The 19010-nt window shown below is 42.3% G+C and overlaps 1 protein-coding gene across 6 annotated transcripts in view; it reads left to right on the forward strand.

The window, feature by feature from the left end:
- The window catches only part of MYPN (myopalladin), a 145879-nt gene that overhangs the window by 119717 nt on the left and 7152 nt on the right, over positions 1 to 19010 (forward strand). For all 6 annotated transcript variants that reach the window (XM_090056710.1, XM_090056711.1, XM_090056712.1 and 3 more), the window contains 7 exons: positions 386 to 607; positions 1119 to 1268; positions 1676 to 1758; positions 2778 to 2904; positions 7642 to 7849; positions 9328 to 9493; positions 13601 to 13734. In XM_090056710.1, the coding sequence (XP_089912836.1) occupies positions 386 to 607; positions 1119 to 1268; positions 1676 to 1758; positions 2778 to 2904; positions 7642 to 7849; positions 9328 to 9493; positions 13601 to 13734 (1090 nt within the window). The remainder of the gene's footprint in view (positions 1 to 385; positions 608 to 1118; positions 1269 to 1675; positions 1759 to 2777; positions 2905 to 7641; positions 7850 to 9327; positions 9494 to 13600; positions 13735 to 19010) is intronic.

A 19010-nucleotide genomic window follows, 5' to 3' on the forward strand; every position in this document is an offset into this window, starting at 1 on the left:
GGCCAGAAGCCCAATTACTCCTACACTAGTTTAGAAAAACAAACTCTTGAAAATTGCAGTTATTTTCTTAAATTTTTTGCATTCTCTTTAGGTTAAATTTTTAGAGCAGCCTAAGAAATTAGGTGCACAATTCTTTACAATTTGCCTAAGGCTCCTTTGAAAAATCAGTCCAAAGTTTGTAAAAAAAAAAAAAATGCATTTCAAAAGTACAGTTTAAGCCTCTAAACATATGAGTGTCAGGTGCTTCACAAAGCACTAATTCCGCCTGTGAATTTTTTTTTTATTTTTTTAAAATTCACTCTTATGACATTTAGTTTAAGACAACAAGGAATTAGAAATATTTGAGCATAATCAAGGTCAGTGCATTGCCAATATCATTGTGCAGGAGTACAAGATTTCAAACTTTGAGCAGAGACTGATGAATGAAATAGAGTTTCGTCTTGAACGCACCCCAGTGGATGAATCAGATGATGAAATCCAACATGATGAAATCCCTACAGGCAAGTGCATAGCACCAATCTTTGACAAGAGGCTCAAGCATTTCCGGGTCATGGAAGGATCTCCTGTTACATTCACCTGCAAAATTGTTGGAATACCAGTGCCCAAGGTAGGTGATACTTTCAGTCAGATGTAGTTTAACTACGTATTCCTGGATATCACCTTTGCAGAGACACATTTACAAAAATGTTGTTCTGCGAAGATAATTCTCAAATAAGAGGTTTTCCAAAACAGTTAAAATAGTAACATCTTGTACCATTGCTGAGTACAAGCTAAGCTTAGCAATTTTGCATAGACTCATCAATAGAACCCCTTGAGTCTAAGGAAAACAAAATTTGTAAAAATATAAAGATCTAATCTATTTCAGATATGTGGGCTGATTTGGTGACATTCACAAATGCATATAACAAAACAAAACCAAATAATCTATATTTCTGTGAAGTTAACTAACATTATCCCAGCACTGAAACATTCTATACCGTATCTTAAAAGATCTACAAATTGTGCATGTGAAATAGGAATTGCTCAAGAAACAAGTTATTTTTATCTGCACATTGCCTATTCGTAATTCCAACTGCAGAGCAAATTTCAATAGCTGTCTATCTTTGGGCTCACTTCAGGTATATTGGTTCAAGGATGGAAAGCAAATTTCAAAGAAGAATAACCATTTCAAGATGAAGAGAGAAGGAGATGGAACATGTTCTTTACATATTGAAGATACTACAAATGATGATGATGGAAACTATACAATTATGGCTGCCAATCCACAGGTAAAGGGATTTTTCTTTCACACCTATGTAGCTGCTTCAAGTTTAGAAAGATATGTAATTAGGAATGGCCACGTCAGATCAGATCACTGGTACATCTAGTCCAAAATTCTGTTTGGAACAATAGCCAAAACCAGATGCTTTGGCAGATGGTGGAAGAAACTATGTACAGGAGAAATACAGAAAATCTGCCTGTGTTTTTACTCATCTGGTCTCTAAAGTACACAATCACAGTCATTCAGTTGCCCTTTATGTCAAAGCACTTGTGAGATACTAATAATTATTGTCATCCATTCTTACTCTTTTCAGTATAAAAATACTATAGTATACTGCAGGAGTCAAACTTTAATAATTAGGAACTGAACAAACTGTCAAACAAGAGTTAATACTACTTTCATTCAATTTTTCAGGGGAGAATCAGTTGCTCTGGCCACTTGATGGTTCAAACTATTCCTGTACGCGGACGATTATCAACAACTATTCAGTCTCACAGGTAAAATGAAGTATGAAGCTGTAAACATAAATGTACAATTTCTGATTCATCAAAGTTGCTTTTTTGATGTCTTTTTCAGGTTGGGTGATATATTGTCATCTCCTGGTGCTGGTGGATCCAGAGCCAAACTATACAATTTTACCAGGAAGAGTAAAATTTGCTCTAATGACATTCAACCGCTGCTCATCTTATCCATCTTTAATTTGGTTTTTTGTGTAATTGTACAGAACAAGAGGTTTATAATAGCTAGGCAAAGATTCATTTGGTCTAAATCACAAAAAAGAGAATCAGAAGATGAAAACTACAATATGTCTAATTCTATTCCTGCTTCTATAATAGACTACCCGTGTTATTGTTGGTGAATCAATTAGGCCGAGGTTTTCAAAGTAGCTAATGTTTGAGGGATTCTAGATATTTGGTACCCAATGGAAATATCTAGTACGAGCTGAGCACGCACCTGAAAAAATGGGTGCATTTCATGTATTGTATCAGTGACCACAGCCAAAATCACAAGTCATCTTTTGGAGGGAGAGGGAAGGAAGGAAGGGGGAGTTGGCCTCTATTTCACTCCCCCTATCTGTAAAATGGGAGGAGGAAGTAATTCCCAATCAAAGTACCAGTAGGGTTCAACTCACTGATGTCTGTCAAGTGTTTTGAAATCAGCAGGTGGAAGGTACTACTAAAAGTGCAAATTAGTAGTAGTAGCAGTAGTAGTGGTCAGTCAGTCATTGATTCAATGGAGCTGGGGAAAAATGGTTGAATTTGCAAAACTGCAAAAAAACCCAACCCCCAAAACACCCGAAAAGACTAGTTTTACTTTGCTATATTATACAGCTCATTTAACAGTCCTATTAAATAAAAACTATGCCATTATTATATTTACTTAAGACCTGTTTTGGGTATTGCCTTTTTAGTTTTACTAAACATCTGTACAATTTTCTCACTTTCTGCCCTGCACTAAATTTTAGAAAAACTGTATCCATTTCTTCTTAACACACATGTATCATTTTTTGTTGCAGGACTAGGTCCCGAGTGCCAGAAGGAGATAAAGAACCTATGCAAGAACGCTTTTTCCGGCCCTATTTTCTACAAGCACCTGGAGACATGGTAGCTCATGAAGGGCGACTTTGTAGACTGGACTGTAAGGTACTAATTTGCTTTCTCTGTTCTTTGCTGCTGCCCCTGTCACACCTCCCTTAGTTACACAACTGAAATGTTTTGCCTACACCCCGTCCCGTTCAATACATTATGTGGAGTGACAAACTCAGGTAGCATATATCAAAATCAGAAGGCTAATTTATGTTGGTTTTCACTCTACAGTATATTGCTTGTCTTTTGCCTGCCTTTTAGCACAGGTGCAGATACAAGGAACCTGTACAAGAATGCAGGGATACTTCTGCTGAGTTCTCTGGCTACCAGGTGCTTGAACATGAATGCTTATAGCACGTAACCATGGGACAAGAAGCCATGTACTACTCATTCCAAGGCTCAAACCTTGTATGAACTGATAGCCTTTGAACACTAGCACTTCTAAAAGTGTAGAGCAGAGTCAAATTACACAAAAAAGAAAGAACTCCCAAGTTTTTGACCCACACTCCCTTTTAGGGAGTTGCAGGTCACAGGGATTAGCAAATGGTCTTGTCATTTCTGCAGAGTTCAGTGATCCATAAGGAATACCAGCAGCAGCCATCACAGATCTCAGGCCATAAAAAAAAAAAAAGAAGAAGAAGCTGCTCCACGAGGTAGCTCCACCCATTCCCAGCAAGCCAAACAACTAGATCTGTGCGAAATGGCTTTGTTTCGTTTCAGTTTCGGATCTGGCCATTTCTTCATAGACATTAGGGCTGGAAGGGACCTCGGAAGATCATCTAGTCCAGCCCCACTCCCAAAGGAAGGAAGACATCTGGGGTCATAGGAGCCCAGCAAGATAAGTATCCAACTTGCTCTTGAAGGTGTTCAATGTAGGTGCTTGAACCACCTCCAATGGCAGGCTATTCCAGACCTTGGGGGCTTGGACAGTAAAGAAATTCTTCCTTATGTCCAGCCTGAAACGGTCTTGCAGTAGTTTAAAACCATTCAACCTTGTCATCCCTTGGGGCGCTCTGGTGAACAAACATTTCCCCAGATACTGGTGGTCACCCCTGATAAACTTATAGGTGGCTATCAGATCACCCTGAGTCTGTGCTTTTCCAGGCTAAAGAGCCCCATAGCTCTCAGCCTGTCATCATAAGGTCTGTTTTCCTGACCTCTGATCATGCACATGGCTCTTCTCTGGACTCTCTCAAGCTTCTCCATATCCTTTCTGAATTGTGGGGCCCAAAACTGGATGCAGTACTCCAGCTGCGGCCTCACCAAGGCCGAGTACAAGGGGAGAACGACGTCCCAGGATGTGCTTGAGAAGCATCTATGGATGCAAGCCAGCGTTTTGCATGCTTTACTAGCTGCAGCATCGCACTGCAGGCTCGTGTTCATCTTGAGGTCAATGATGACTCCCAAGTCTCTTTCTTTGGTAGTGCTAACCAGCGTAGCACTGCCGAGCCTATAAGGATGCTGCAGGTTTTTCTTTCCAAGGTGGAAAACCTTGCATTTTTCAGTGTTAAACACCATCAGGTTCTTGTCTACCCATTTGCTGAGCCTGTCCAGGTCAGCCTGGATCACCTGCCTGTCTTCTGCCGTGGATGCCTTGCCCCAAAGTTTTGGTGTCATCGGCGAACTTGGCCAGTCCACTCCTGACTCCAATGTCCACAACATTAATGAAGATGTTGAACAATATGGGTCCAAGGACAGAGCCTTGGGGGACCCCACTGGTCACAGGACACCATGATGATTGACTTCCATCAATTACTACCCTCTGGGTCGGACTACAGAGCCAATTTCCCAGCCAGTGGATCGTGATGGACCCAAGGCCACAATTGGCCAGGTTCGCCAAGAAGTGATCATGGGATACCAGATCAAAGGCTTTTTTGAAGTCAAGATATATGACATCAATCTCTTCTCCCTTGTCCAGGTGATAGGTCACCTGGTTGTAGAAGGAAATGAGATTGGTCAAGCAAGACCTACCCGCAACAAACCCATGCTGGCTATCCCTTAGGATGTTGGCATCAGCCAGTCCATTAAGGTCGGCCTCTTTAATAAACTGTTCTAAGACCTTCCCCAGATAGAAATCAGGCTGATGGGCCTATAGTTAGTCGGATCCACTTTCCTCCCTTTCTTGAAGATAGGTACCACATTGGCCTTCTTCCAGTCTTTGGGCACTACACCAGAGCACCAGGAGTTTTCAAGGATCCGTGCCAGAAGCTGGGCTATAATGCTAGCCAGCTCCTTGAGTACCCTGAGGTGTAGATTGTCAGGGCTGGCTGACTTGAAGGTATCCAGCTTCTCAAGGTGTTCTTTCACAAGGTCAGCATTAATGGAGGGCAGGGGATCTCCCTCACCTGGACCTCCCTGTCCCGTAGTGGGCATGGGCATCCCATGGGACTGATGAAAGACCAATGCAAAGTATCCATTTAATAGGTTGGCTTTTTCCTGGGTGTCAGTTGTCAGCTGTCCCATCTGGTTCAGCAGGGGTCCAATGTTGCCCTTGCTTTTCTTCCGGCTCACCACATAGCTGAGAAAGGACTTTTTATTGTTCTTGATGCTCGAAGCCGGTTGGAGTTCAGTTGCCGCCTTGGCTTTCCTGGTTTGCTCCCTGCAGGACCGGACCAGTGCAGAATAATCCTCCTTGGAGGTGAATCCCATCCTCCATGCTTTGTAGGCCTTTCTTGTTAGCCTCAGGAGGTCAGCTAGGTCCCTGGAGAGCCAGAGGGGCTGCTGTGCCCTCTTGCTGCCTTTCCTCTGAGATGGAATAGACTTAGCTTGTGTATTGAGGATCGCCCCCTTAAGGAGCAACCACTTTTCTTGAACTCCCCTCTCCCTGGGGTCATGGTCCTTTAGGGCCTGACTGACAAGCCTCCTGAGCTTGTCAAAGTCAGCTTTCCTGAAGTCAAGGACTTCCGTGTTGCTGACTGACATGCCAGCTTTATGGCAGATGGTGAAAGTGATCAGCTCGTGGTCACTGTCACCCAGCTTCCCATCGATCACTAGGTCGCCAATCAGGTCATCCCCAGTAGCCACTACCTGGTTGAGCAGCGCTTTACCTCTCGTTGGCCCATAGACTTCTTGAGTTAGAGGACAGTGATTCATTTCAGTGTTTTGGATCACGGTTCTGTTTCAATTTGGCCGAATCTGTTTCAGAGTTCCAACACTGTTTCAGAAATTCGGATCAGCCAGGGAGATGCAGGCACTGTCTGGGAGCTGGGGCAGCTCCAGCAGTCAGCCAGAGCCCGAGCCCAAGTATCCCCAGCTCCCAGACAGCACACGGTGCCCTGACGAGCTGCGCTGCACCCATGTCATGAGGCAGGTGCCACGGGGGGGCCAAGCCGGTTGGGGGGTGATCCCTGCTGCCCCCCATTGCCCCATGGTGTGTGTGTGTGAAGGGGTCTGCCACAAGCCCTCAGAGGCCCCAGTTGCCACTGCTGTAGCCAGTGAGTGCGGAGTTTTTTTTTTTTAAAGTGTCAGGAGGCTGGGGCCAGGCGAGGGATGGAGCTGGGCAGGGCAGCCATACGGGCTTCTCCTGTGGTTCCTTTGGCTGTTCCTGCCTCTCTCTGGGCAGAGGGAGTCACAGGAGAAGCCTCATGGCTGCCCTGCCCAACCCATCCCCCATCCAGCCCCAACCTCCTGGCACTTTAAAAGAACGGCTATGGGGCTGTGCTGAACTATTCCCAGGGGTGCCTCCAAAACGTTTTGGATGGTTTCATTTCTTTTCAGAGGTGGTTTCATTTAGTTTTGGAGATGGTTTCAGAACCTTCTGTTTAATGTTGGATTTGGTGTTTCAGGCACCAAAACAGACTGAAACACCTTCAAAATGAAATGGCTGCCAAAATTTTGCATAGCCCTACAAACAACCATGCTGTCATTGGTCCCTATACCATGCTTGTGGCTTGTCCCCATCCTGAAGGAAGTAGAGGGAAGTTAATGCTGGTCTGAGAAGCAGCAACACCCAGATCTGCTGACCTGTGCTCAGGAATAATCTAGAGCTTCATGAGCGAGCATGCCACTGAAGCTAGTTATTCCCCAGCTGTTCTTCTACCAGTGCCTCTAAAGCTCCAGTAGCATACTCTAATTTGTGGAATACACACGGGACGTTTTTGAGTATGGGTAAGTAGATATGTATAGGAGAAAAAGTCCTAAAGAGTATAACAGAGAATGAGTCTTTCTATAACATGTTGATATTAACTTATACAATTCTATAGCATGTTGGTTTAAAACTGTGAAGAAAGAATGTGTTTAAATTTGTATTAGACCAACTCAAATAATTGGGAAAATTCTTTTTTGCAAGCTTCCAGGTACAAGTACTTGTACCTAAAAGCTTGCAAAGAATTTTTCCAACTATCCAGTAAAAGGTATTGAATTTACCCAAAGAACCTTGTCTGCCTATGTCCTTAGACCAACATGGCTAGAACCTATACCCCTTTAAACTTGTATTAAATATAGCATACTCATATATCTAAATGAACTTTAAGTCCCCATTGATTTTCTCTCTATTACATTCTATAAAGATTCAGACCTGATCTTAAGTGACCCTTTGAACTGATCGTTTATATAATCTGAAGTCAACAGATTATTAATATTTTACTTTTTAAAAATTCTTATTTGTAGGAGCAGATTTTTTTTCCTAGAAATATTTAGGGGGGGGAAAGCTGTTTGTCCCAGAACATTTCTTCTCTCTCTGGCCTCGTTTTCTCTCTCCTATATCCAGATATCTGAAGATAGACTTATTTATTGTGCTGCTGAATTCTGTTTACCAGTCTGTCAGTTGCCTCTAGCTGTTTCATTGTCTGTTAGGTGAGTGGGCTACCAACTCCAGACCTGATGTGGCTCCTGAATGGCAAACCTGTGTTACCAGATGGCACCCACAAGATGCTGGTCAGAGAGAATGGAATTCACTCTTTGCTTATTGATCCCCTTACACAAAAGGACGTAGGAACTTACACGTGCATTGCAACCAACAGAACAGGACAAAACTCATTTAGCTTGGAGCTTACTGTTGTAGGTAAGAATTAGTAATGTAGCAAGAAACCCTTTTGTCTGCCCCCCTCCACCCCAAATGTGAAGCTCCTCCATATGGCAAAAGCCCCTCTTTTAGTGTTTGACCCCTTTTGGGGATGCTTTCTCTTTTCTACCTTTTCTTTGTTCCTCTCTCTTTTTCTTTTATTATATCATTATTATTTTTATGTAAGGTGTATTTGTAGTGAAATTAGAGCTTGTAGATGCTTTTACAAATGTACTTTAAGTTTAAAAGTAAGTTGTACTGTGTAACATTAGCAAAATCAGGAATCTGTGTATGGAGCAGGTCCCTGAATGAATCATGGTTGATTGTGTAACACAGTAGCTAGTCTGGATAAGCTTGTTAATGAGCGGCAATTAACACCTACAAAATCAGAGACCAAGGAGAAGAAAGAATCAGTAAAGAGCCAGGAATTCCCAGAAACTTCACTGTTAGAGGTACAGAAGCCCCGGCTTAAACTAATCAACGCTGGAAACAGACCCTTGGGGCTGAAATACCCCCTGATCAACCACTTCCAGAGCTATATTCAACACAGCAGTGAATCAATTAAAATTCTTCAATGGACTCCTCAGACTGCACATAAGTGTGGACGTGACCCTGGGGCTGACAGCTGCCATCCAGCAGCTACCAAGAGGGATGTCCCTTGAGGTCAACGACCCCTGGATTGGGTAAGCCCAAGAATTGGGGAGTCACCAAAGTCTGCCAGAGAGAGATAAAAGGCAGAGATGACCCCCAGTGGTGCCCTCTTTGACCTGACCAGCACCCTCCCTGTCCAGCCAGAAGGACCAGCCGGCAACCCCCTTCTGAAGCAGCATCGCATTGAAAGAAGCCTCGACTGCCCATCAATGGAGGACTCCAGCGCTAGGGGATAGGTATATCTTGATACCAGTACTTAGTGTTCAGCGCTAGCTAGAGTGTGTGTGTGTGTGTGTGTGTGTGTGTGTGTGTGTGAGAGAGAGAGAGAGAGGGGGGTGGGATCAGCACCAAGGTTTATGGTCTGATGTTTGCATCCATTCAATAAACTAGAATTTTATGATGATACTGTGAGTTGGTGCTTTGTAGCCAACAGTAAAATGCTTAAAGAAGAGACTATGTGGCATTATACTGTTCGTATTTGTATATGTTACTTGTAGGTACTAAACTTGAGTCTTCTGTCATACAAGTATAAGTCAGGAGTAACTCCATTGAAGGCAAAAGACTTTTAGTATATAAAATGTAAAGTATAAAGTGTTGCAATGAAAAAAATCAGGTCCAGGGATTACTCTGTAGTTGCTCTCTACACCTACAGCAGCTAGGTTTGGACACCTATGTATTTAACCTTATCCTTATTCTACTTTTACCTCCTCACCTTGACATACCAGTCTTCCCAAACTTCTCCCCAGAAAAGGCAGAGCCTTGGATTTTAAAAGTAAAAACACTGTAAGAATCCCTGATGTACAGCAAATGTTCCTCTTGTTTTTCAGCAAAGGAAGTCAAAAAAGCCCCAGTGTTCTTGGAGAAGCTTCAGAACTGTGGGGTCCCTGAAGGGCACCCAGTCAGATTAGAAGGCAGAGTGATTGGAATGCCACCGCCAGTGTTTTACTGGAAGAAGGATAATGAAACCATCCCAGCACACAGAGAAAGGATGAGGTATTGTACATTACACAGATAGTGTCCTTGCAGCTGGGCTGACTATTGCAATATTTTTTTTTATGATAAGAGCAGGTTGTGCCCTCTCTCTAGCCAAAATGCAGAAAGCATAAGAAAATGTGTGTTAACAGAATGAATAGGAGAGTGAAATCAACTTCCTTGATTCAGAATTGGGAGCAGAGCTGCAGTACAATCCCCTCCAATCCCACCGCCAGGGCTCTAGCCAAAAGGCTGCTATAGTGCAGTAACCCTTCCAAGCTATCTGCATCCCATATTGCTGGCACTGGCCCTATGGCTCAGCTCGCCTCAGAGAGCCCTCTCCCACATGTGGCCAGTCAGCAACCACCTTTCTAGCAACATATAAATATTTGCCTGAACAGTTTAAACAATGCCTTAATATGTACCTCTGTACCAGTATGAATTTAATTCTGCTGACCTTTCTGTTTTCATCAGTTCTTCTCTCCTTGCTCCTCCTCCCACCATAGACCTAACCATGTTGTCAGCATGAACTGTTAGGCTTACCACTATTATCCTGTACTTTAAAAATATAAACGTAACACTCATGACATTTTATATTTAAAGCAAAACTCAGAGAAGTCAGCTGGCTGACCCATCAGCAAAGTGCTTCTGAGATCCATCATTGCAGAGTCCTTTAATTTTTAAGGGTTTTATTATTATTATTGGTATATTTGGTTAGAGAGAAATCAAATGCTGCTGCATCTTTGCAAACAGATGGGAGAAGTATTCTGTATAATTTAGGGACCTATCTAAATTGCAGTTTTGTGGATTTTGCAGAAATCACATAAAACAGCATTGGCTGCAATCCAGCTTTGGCTGCGATCTCCCACAAAATCAACCCCAAAAAACCAATTGTGACAGACTGAGTGAAGATGCCCTCTGCTAATCAACAGCAAGGTGCAAGGCAAAAGAGCGATAGTGATGTAGACTGAGTGAAAGTGCCCTTTGCTAATTGGTGATGAGGGGTGGGGCCACAAGCAATCCTTGCTCAATCAGTGGCAAGGTGTGGGGCTGCCGTGAAATGACCACAAAATTGGCTCTGCATTGGCAAGCCACAAAAAACCCTTAATCTCACAGCAACCTAGGCCCCTATATATAACCCAAAAGAAGGAGCTTTGCTTAAGGCGCTATTCCACAGCACAACATATCTACATTCAGAAAGCAATCCCTTTCAATCTACAGGCCCCAAATGCTGGAGAACACACAATTTACAACTACAAGGAGGCTGTCCAGCTTTTATTGCTCCCAGGATTTAGGAAAAAATATTAAGTAAATTGTACCAGATAAGGGATTACCAGAGCAGAATTCAGAAGTCAGAAAGAGTGTGTGAACCCTGCTCCTCTGAGATTCTTATAAAGAGTCAGTATCTTTGATATTAAGGTTCCCAGAAGAGATATCTCATGACAGCTACAGAAAGGACAATCATTTCCTTCTTCTATGAAAAGAAATTGCAGTACAGAATTATAGTAGCCTTCTTTTGCCCATAAAATTCTAGAAACCTGAATTCCCTTAAGGTTTGTAGGGTGCAGACCATTAAAAAGTTCCATTTGTTATACAGAGATTTTTAGAAAACAATGTTCATTATTCACACAGTGACAAGCAAATTTGCATTAAGCATCTCATTAATTTTTTAAGGCAAGCATAAAAGTGGCTGTGTCAGACATTAAATCCACCATAAAATTAACTCAGCATCAGCAAATCTCTTTCTAGAAGGGCTTGTGTTTGTAATAAATGCTGGTTTTGAAATTTTGCATTTTTGTGGGCAACAGCAACTTATTATCAAAGTATACTCTTTGGCATTCATTTTTAGTAGAAATGTATCCAAACCATTTAGATCATGATTTTTCCCCAAACTTTAGGATAATCACATCTAGGATCTTGGTTTAGCATCTTAGAGATAGGAAGTAACAGCGGCATTTAAATATAAGTCCCACCATAGATTTCAGTCTACATTTCTGAAGCTCCAGGGTATTTGAATTCAATGTTTCAATTTACATATATTCACTGCCTTTTAGATGGAAAAAAGAACAACCTACTGCAATATATTTCCTTGGTTTTGGTTAGACAATAAATTAATTATTTTCTCTCTTCTATGGATTCTACCTCAGTATAAATCTGTTGATCAACTTAATGTTTTAATTAGGGCAAACAGCTACTCAACGATGAGTCACTGGCTCCCTGCTATCCATTACAAGTAGTAGTTGAAGCATGATGGATGTTGTGCCCTGGACTGCCTCACTTTTAATTATTTTGGATAAAATTCATGGCATGCATAGACAATGACTAGTCAGCCATACATAGGTGCACCAACAAGGTAAAATCCACTGCTCCACCCTAAAGCCATAAGGTGGGATTGTACATAGCAGGGCTAGCAGCACAATTGTTTTTTTACCTTGTTACCACCACAGCCCTGGACTTCTAGCATCACCTGTGTAAAGCGTTAGGACTACTGGATCCACAGAAATACCAATTGGCAGCCATTCTTCCCAGCTTACCTCATCTTGCCCCCACTGATATCTCCCACACTACCTTATGCAAAACCGAGAGACATTTTCTACAGTGTAAAGAGGATGCAGTTGTCCCCCAAATAATGGCTCCATTCATGTTACCTGAGCAGGTTAAGGGTGAACATGACCCTTTAGGAGTAATACTTCTAGAGCTGGCTGTAAAAATGGAATGTCAATCCCTCATGAAGAAGGTTAGAGGTTTCATTTCAATTGAAAACAAAACAAAATCATAAATATCAGAATCTTTCCTTAAAGGAAACACTTCAGCTTGGGAGCATATGAATGACACTGGGCACATCTATATGTGCTATTAGTTCAAAATAGGTTTAATGCACAGTAAAAATACTATGCAGTAAGCCTACCAGGGAGCACATCTACACATGCTCCCTCTTGGGAACAGATTTGCTCCCACTGGAAGCAGTCCAGTAGAGGGCTGCTCCTCCCCTGCTCTGCCCCCCTGCAGCAGCCGGGGGAGCTCCTGATGTGCACAGGGCCAGGAGACAGCTGCTGCTACCACATTTTCCCACCCCATGCACATAGGGACAAGCCCTGTGCCTAGCAGGGCTTCTCAATGCAGTCCTGGGCTGGCTGGGAACTGCCCTGTTTCAGGGGCAGGGCCCAGCCAGCTCTGGGCTGCACAAGAGAAACTCTCTTTGTGTAGCCTGGAGCTGGCTGGGACCTGCCCCAGAATGGGACAGTTCCTGGCCAGCCCTATGCTGCACAGGGAACTCTCCACAAGTAGCCCAAAGCTGGCTGGGACCTGCCCTCACTCCTGGTGGCAGCTGGGAGCTCAGTAGTGTCAGAACCAGGGGAGTTCCCCATCCTCCATGGCCCCCTAAAGTAGGGACTGACCAGGAGTAAATTTGCATCTGGCCAGCGTCTACATATGCTGTCAGTTACTATGCAGGTAGTTTACTACTTGTATTTACAGGTAGTAACTAACTGCCTAGTAGACTAATTTACTGCACAGTAACTGTGCACATGTGTAGACAGTGATGCTTTACTGTGCAATAGATTAATCTATTTCACAGTAAAACATCTTGTGTAGATATACCCACTGTCACCTCTCCCAGGTCTCCTGTCTGGTGATGTAAACCCCTGGGCTATCAATGGAAGGACAGACCGGGGAACAGAGGAGCCCTTGCTCTGTGACATTCCATCCCACTTAACAAGGTTTCCAAATGGAGCCTGGAAGCCCTGAGCTACTGTAAAGCTTGCAGGAAGTGAGACAGGTCTGTTGGCAGAGAGCCAGGCAGGTTTCTATTGGAATGTTATTGCAAGCGCCATACACCTGTGGGAAATTTCATTTCTGCAAAATTGGTATTTTCCAATGGTGAAATTTTCCACTGAAAAATTTCATGAGAGTTCTAATTACTCCCTTTATAAGTCTGCTTTATTAATTATACTACAACTGTGTACAATCATTAGTAGCAATTATGAGTTGCACCTCCATTATTTGAAGGGCTAAGATTTTGCAGGGCAGAACAGCACTTTATACAGGTTAGAGAGCCATCATCTTAATACTAAATCTGACAGCTGATACACACTTTGAATTAGTAATTCCAACCACTTATTTTCCCAGCATGCATCAAGATACAACAGGATATGTTTGCCTTTTGATTCAGCCTGCCAGGAAAGCAGATGCTGGTTGGTATACTTTGTCTGCTAAAAATGAAGCTGGTATTGTGTCGTGCACTGCTAGACTTGACATATATGGTAAGTATCCTATTATGAACTCTGAAATAAAACAAAACTTTTACCTCATTTATTAAGACTACCCTTAACTAGGACTAAGCAGGACTGTCTAACCCACTGTTAGTCTCCTAACTTTCAACATTCATGCTTGTTCATTAACTAAATTTGTAATATAATTTCATAACAATGGAAATGGAAAAGTGATGCTTTTCCCCCCTTAAAACTCTCTAATTATAGGCAGTATTCAAAAAATAAATTTGATAGGGAGATTTTTTTCTATTTTTTATGACAAAATTCTCACTAAACAATATATACTATACCATTAAAAAGTACACTCTGCCCCATTAACTTCATATGAGGACAGAATCATCATGTAATTACATGCAAAAAAGACAAATATTTCTAAGACGTATGTATGGAGAGAAACGTCATAGGGAGGTTAGTTTTCGATTTAGGATGTTGCTTTGTGAATAAGGGTAAATTGAGCCATGGAGTCACATAGTAAATCGAGACCTTTGCTGTACTAAAATACCTCCCATATTTTATTAATCTAGTTTTCAGTTTAGGGAAATGACAGTTATGCAATTCAGTAGCTAGAACAATTTAAGCAGTTGAGGAGTTTAAGAAATAAATGAACTTTTCTTTTTTGGGTTGCAACCTAAGTCTAAACTCTCTTGGCCTTTTGATGAAGTGACCAACCATCTGTATATCCCAGTATTCCCCCCGAAACAGAGCGTTGTGCCAAATTTGTTTGCTCTCATACTGGCCTGCGACTCCTTACCTCATGTTCCCAGGACATCAGGCAATGCGTTGCTGCATCTGCATCTGCCCAAGAAGACACAGCAAGACTTGTAAAATCAGAGGACACTGCCCAATGGTTTCAGCTCAGCAGAACAGGCACTATAGGGGGTCAGTCCATGGTGCCACATGCAACCTGTGCCCCAGATTCCCTATGCTGCATGCAGCATAAAGTCTAGCCCAGGCACCATGGGCAGTGCATGTCTCATGTTAACCCTGGAGGCTGACATATGCTGGGTATGGTGTGTGAGTTGCATCCAGCATCGTGGCTGCTCCACAGAAGGTAATCCCAGTGTGGCCCACAGACCAGCTCAGAGCTGCTCATCTGGCCCATGGGGCTGAATGAGTGTGACACCCCTGATCTAGGCACTAATACAGTGATTCTCAACCAACATGCTGCAGTACCCTGGGGTGCCTCAAGATCCTTTCAAGGGTCCCATGGGGTGCCACATAATATTAGCACCGCTGGTGTGCAAACATGATTCCCAGGATAAACCCGGAGATTTCAAACGGAATACATAGTATCCAAAACACTCTGCCGTGCTGTGATCTGAGTTCTCTGCAGGAGAAAAAATGCTTTATTATTTGTCTGTAGTTCAAAAATGAGTGAAAACTAAAAGCTGGCATTTTCTAAGAGGTGCCTTGAGACTATCAAGGGCTGCCATGACACTGAAAAGGTTGAGAACTACTGCGCTAATGAAAACAATAACTTGATGTTGAAAGACTTCTTTTTTTCCTTACACATCAAGGCCCCTGGTCTATAACTGTATCTTTACTTTTTAAAAACATTCCAGTTGTCTACTCACAGTAAACTCTAAAATGTAAGATTAGCTCTAAATACTGGTGTTTCAGGAATCTGTCCACTAAGAACCTAAAAATGTCTTTTTTGATACCTGAGCATTTCATTTCATTTGATCAGCTAATTGATGTGTTTCCACTATGACATATAGAACCACCACCTACAAATCATTTTGTCTTGAGCACTGCCTAAACCTACAATATTCAGCAACTATGAACCTTTAGAGTAAAGTGTACATATATTGCAATAACAGCTTAGCTAACATCTAATTATAATGAAGGAGATTATCTTGAATGACTAAGCATACAATTATACCACACACATACATGTATCAAGTCATTGCACTGTAGCATTACTTACCAGGAGGGAAACTTTCAAATCTCTGAAAAACCAAATTTAACCAATTTAAAAAAATTGTTTCACTACCTGCAATAACAAAAACAACCAACAAATGCAGTGGAATCCTTCCACATCCCTGTTAGTTTTCTGCCATCTGGTGGACATAGAATTGCATTTTATACTTAATGCCTCCTTGATAGAGTTGAGGAGCTAGAGAGATTGCCATATTAAAAAAATAACCTAACTAAACCTAAATGAAATAAACTAAATATATTGTTAGCTTTCCAAACATTGAAGGAGATAAGTTTAACAGACACACAAGTGATACAGATCACAAGAGAAGAGAATTGTTTATGGTGGGTCAAGCAGGAAAAATTAGATGAGAACATTTGGAAGGGAAGCCTCATCAGTTTATCAGTTTGAAACTAAACTAGAAAATGGGCCAACCCTGCAGTGGCAGGTGGACCTGATATAGTTATAATAGATCTTCTCCAGCTCCAGTGTCTATAATTTTCAACACACCAAGTTTAAAGAAAAAATATGAAGTATAATCAACAGAAGAGGTATCAAACAGGGAAGGAACCTGTTGGAAGCCAAGGGAAAGAGATGGCTGTTTATCCAAGCTATCCTGAACCTTCAAGACAACCAGGGTAAGAGTTCAGTATAGAAAAGGGATACAGCATTTCCATTCTGATTAAATATAGTTAGTTCTTTATTTATATATCTCCCAAACCTTAATTGGTCCATGTTCCAGCTACCATAAAACACTGGAGCCTGAACACTTAGTGGTTTTAACCCAGAAGTCATACCCCAGTTTCTTGTAGAACTTTCATTTGATTTTATTATCTTTCCATTTATTTACCAAAACCAGTCTAACAGTGGACCAAGTACATTGCCGGTGGGGAAGTCTACACATCTATTAATGTGCCATAGTTATTGTGCATTAAGTTTAGTACTTGGTTAACCAAATACTAAATCAAAGCACAATAACTCATGCTACTGCGCAGTAGTGCTGGTGTATGGGTTTTTAATGATACTTACTATGCAGTAGACTAATACTATTGTGCAGTAGCATATTAGCATGGTTTTTGCCTGGCATGCTACTGCAGTGTTGTTAGGCCACTGCACAGCTAGCGTCTTGTGTAGACGTACACAGTGATTAGCTGCGTTTTTCTTCCAATTGATTTATTCTAGAAGATCAGTCAAATTAAAAACTGATCACACCTGTCAACTGCTTTGCAGGTTCTAAATACCAGTATGGCGACTTGTTTTGTTTTTTTTTTAAATATGAAGTAATAAAAATCAGAAGCATCTAAAAATTGCATTTTTCAGCTGTGAAATCCCTCGAGGTTTAAGAAGATAGATCTACTTTTCATAGGACACTTTTTACAAAGGGCTTTCAATGCTTCATGTGTAGTTTCTGGGAGAGAGAGGTGTGTTGCATTTTTGTGCAAATTTAATTTCTACTTGTGCATAAAAAATCCTCTAAAGTGGGGATAATGATATTTATCCCCTCCTTCATGAAATACTTTAAGAATTATGGCTGTTAGTAGTAAATAGCTAAATCTTACAACAATACTTATTAATGTAAAATATATTCCATTTTACTTTTAAATGTGTAAGCGTATGTATATTATTTTTGCAGGTTTATATTAGTTATTCTGTTAGCAACTAGAAAGCTCAGTGAAGTTCATTTTATTTCTCTTAGCAAGTTGAAGAAGACTGCTTGTTTTTTTATCACTGCAGTCATCCTAAAGTAAAACAGCTGCAGCCTATAGTAGACAGTCAAAATTAAAATTATTTATCCAAAATTCCCCATGCCTTTTAATTAATTTTCATCTTGAATAAACACAAAACAAAACCAAAAAATATCTAAAACATGCTAAAGCAGTAGAGTAAAGCCAAAGCCATGCCAGGTTTTGTTGACCTCTGTTCAATAACCTTGCATAGTTTTCCTTTTAATTGGAGAGCTTATACCTAAGGAAAAGCCTCAGTGTTTCTACTAAAGTAAAATTTTCCTAACGAGTTCAGTAGGGTTTAAATTTTCCCTATGAACTCCATCAGGACAACTTACAGCTATAAAGTAATGCACTTGATCATATTTAAAGGACTGGGCCCTGCATTGGAAATAGCAAAAAAGATACATGGGATGAATATCTCTAAAAACATGGAAAACTGCCTTTTCCAAGTGTGCACTCAGAATTCTGTAGGCTTTCTTTACAGCTAAAATAGTTTCATAGTTAGTAGGGTTGGAAGGGGCCTGAGCAGATCATCGAGTCCGACCCCCTGCCATGGCAGGAAAGAGTACTGGGGTCAAACAACCCCGGCAAGGTGTTCGCCTAGCCTCCTCTTAAAGACCCCCAGGGTAGGAGCCACCACCACTTTGCTTGGAAGTTGGTTCCAGATCCTAGCCGCCCTGACAGTGAAGTAGCGCCTCCTGATGCCTAGTCTGAATTTATCCTCTGCCAGCTTGCGACCATTATTCCTAGACACTCCTGGTAGTGCTCGGGGAAACAAGGACTCCCCCAGTGCCTCCTGGTCCCCTCTCACTAGTTTGTAACAGGCCACTAGATCTCCCCTCAGCCTTCTCTTGTGGAGGCTGAATAGGTTCAGGCCTGCTCTGCTGCCCCCTGATCATGCGAGTGGCCCTCCTCTGGACCCTCTCCATGTTGTCCACATCCCTCTTGAAGTGCGGCACCCAGAACTGGACGCGGTACTCCAGCTGCCGCCTGACCAGTGCCACATAGAGGGGGAGTATCACCTCCTTGGACCTGCTTGAGATGCATCTGTGGATGCATGACAAGGTGTGGTTGGCCTTTCCAACTGCATCCCCACACTGCCTGGCCCATATTCATCTTGGCATCAATGATGATTCCAAGATCCTTTTCTGCCTCTGCACTGATGAGAAGGGAGTTGCCCAGCCTGTAGGTATGCTGCTGGTTCTTCCTCCCCAGGTGCATCACCTTGCACTTGTCAGTGTTGAATCCCATCCTATTCTCGTCCGCCCACCCCTGTAACCTGTCTAGGTCCGATTGTAGCCTATTCCTTCCTTCTAACATGCCCACTTCCCCCCACATCTTAGTATGATCTGCAAATTTGAACAAGGTGCTTTTTACCCCCTGGTCCAAGTCGCTGATGAACATGTTGAACAGTGAGGGCCCAAGGACCGAGCCCCGGGGGACCCCACTCTCCACATCCCTCCAGGTCGAAAATGACCCATCCACCGCCACTCTCTGTGTGTGCCCCTCCAGCCAGTTGGTGACCCATTTGACTGTGTGGGTGTCAACACCACAGTCCCCCAGTTTCTTAATGAGAACGGGGTGAAAGACAGTGTCGAAGGCCTTCCGAAAGTCCAGGTAGA

Source organism: Crocodylus siamensis, chromosome 7 (assembly GCF_052110815.1).
Source record: "Crocodylus siamensis isolate JL-2025a chromosome 7, ASM5211081v1, whole genome shotgun sequence".
Lineage (NCBI taxonomy): Eukaryota > Metazoa > Chordata > Crocodylia > Crocodylidae > Crocodylus > Crocodylus siamensis.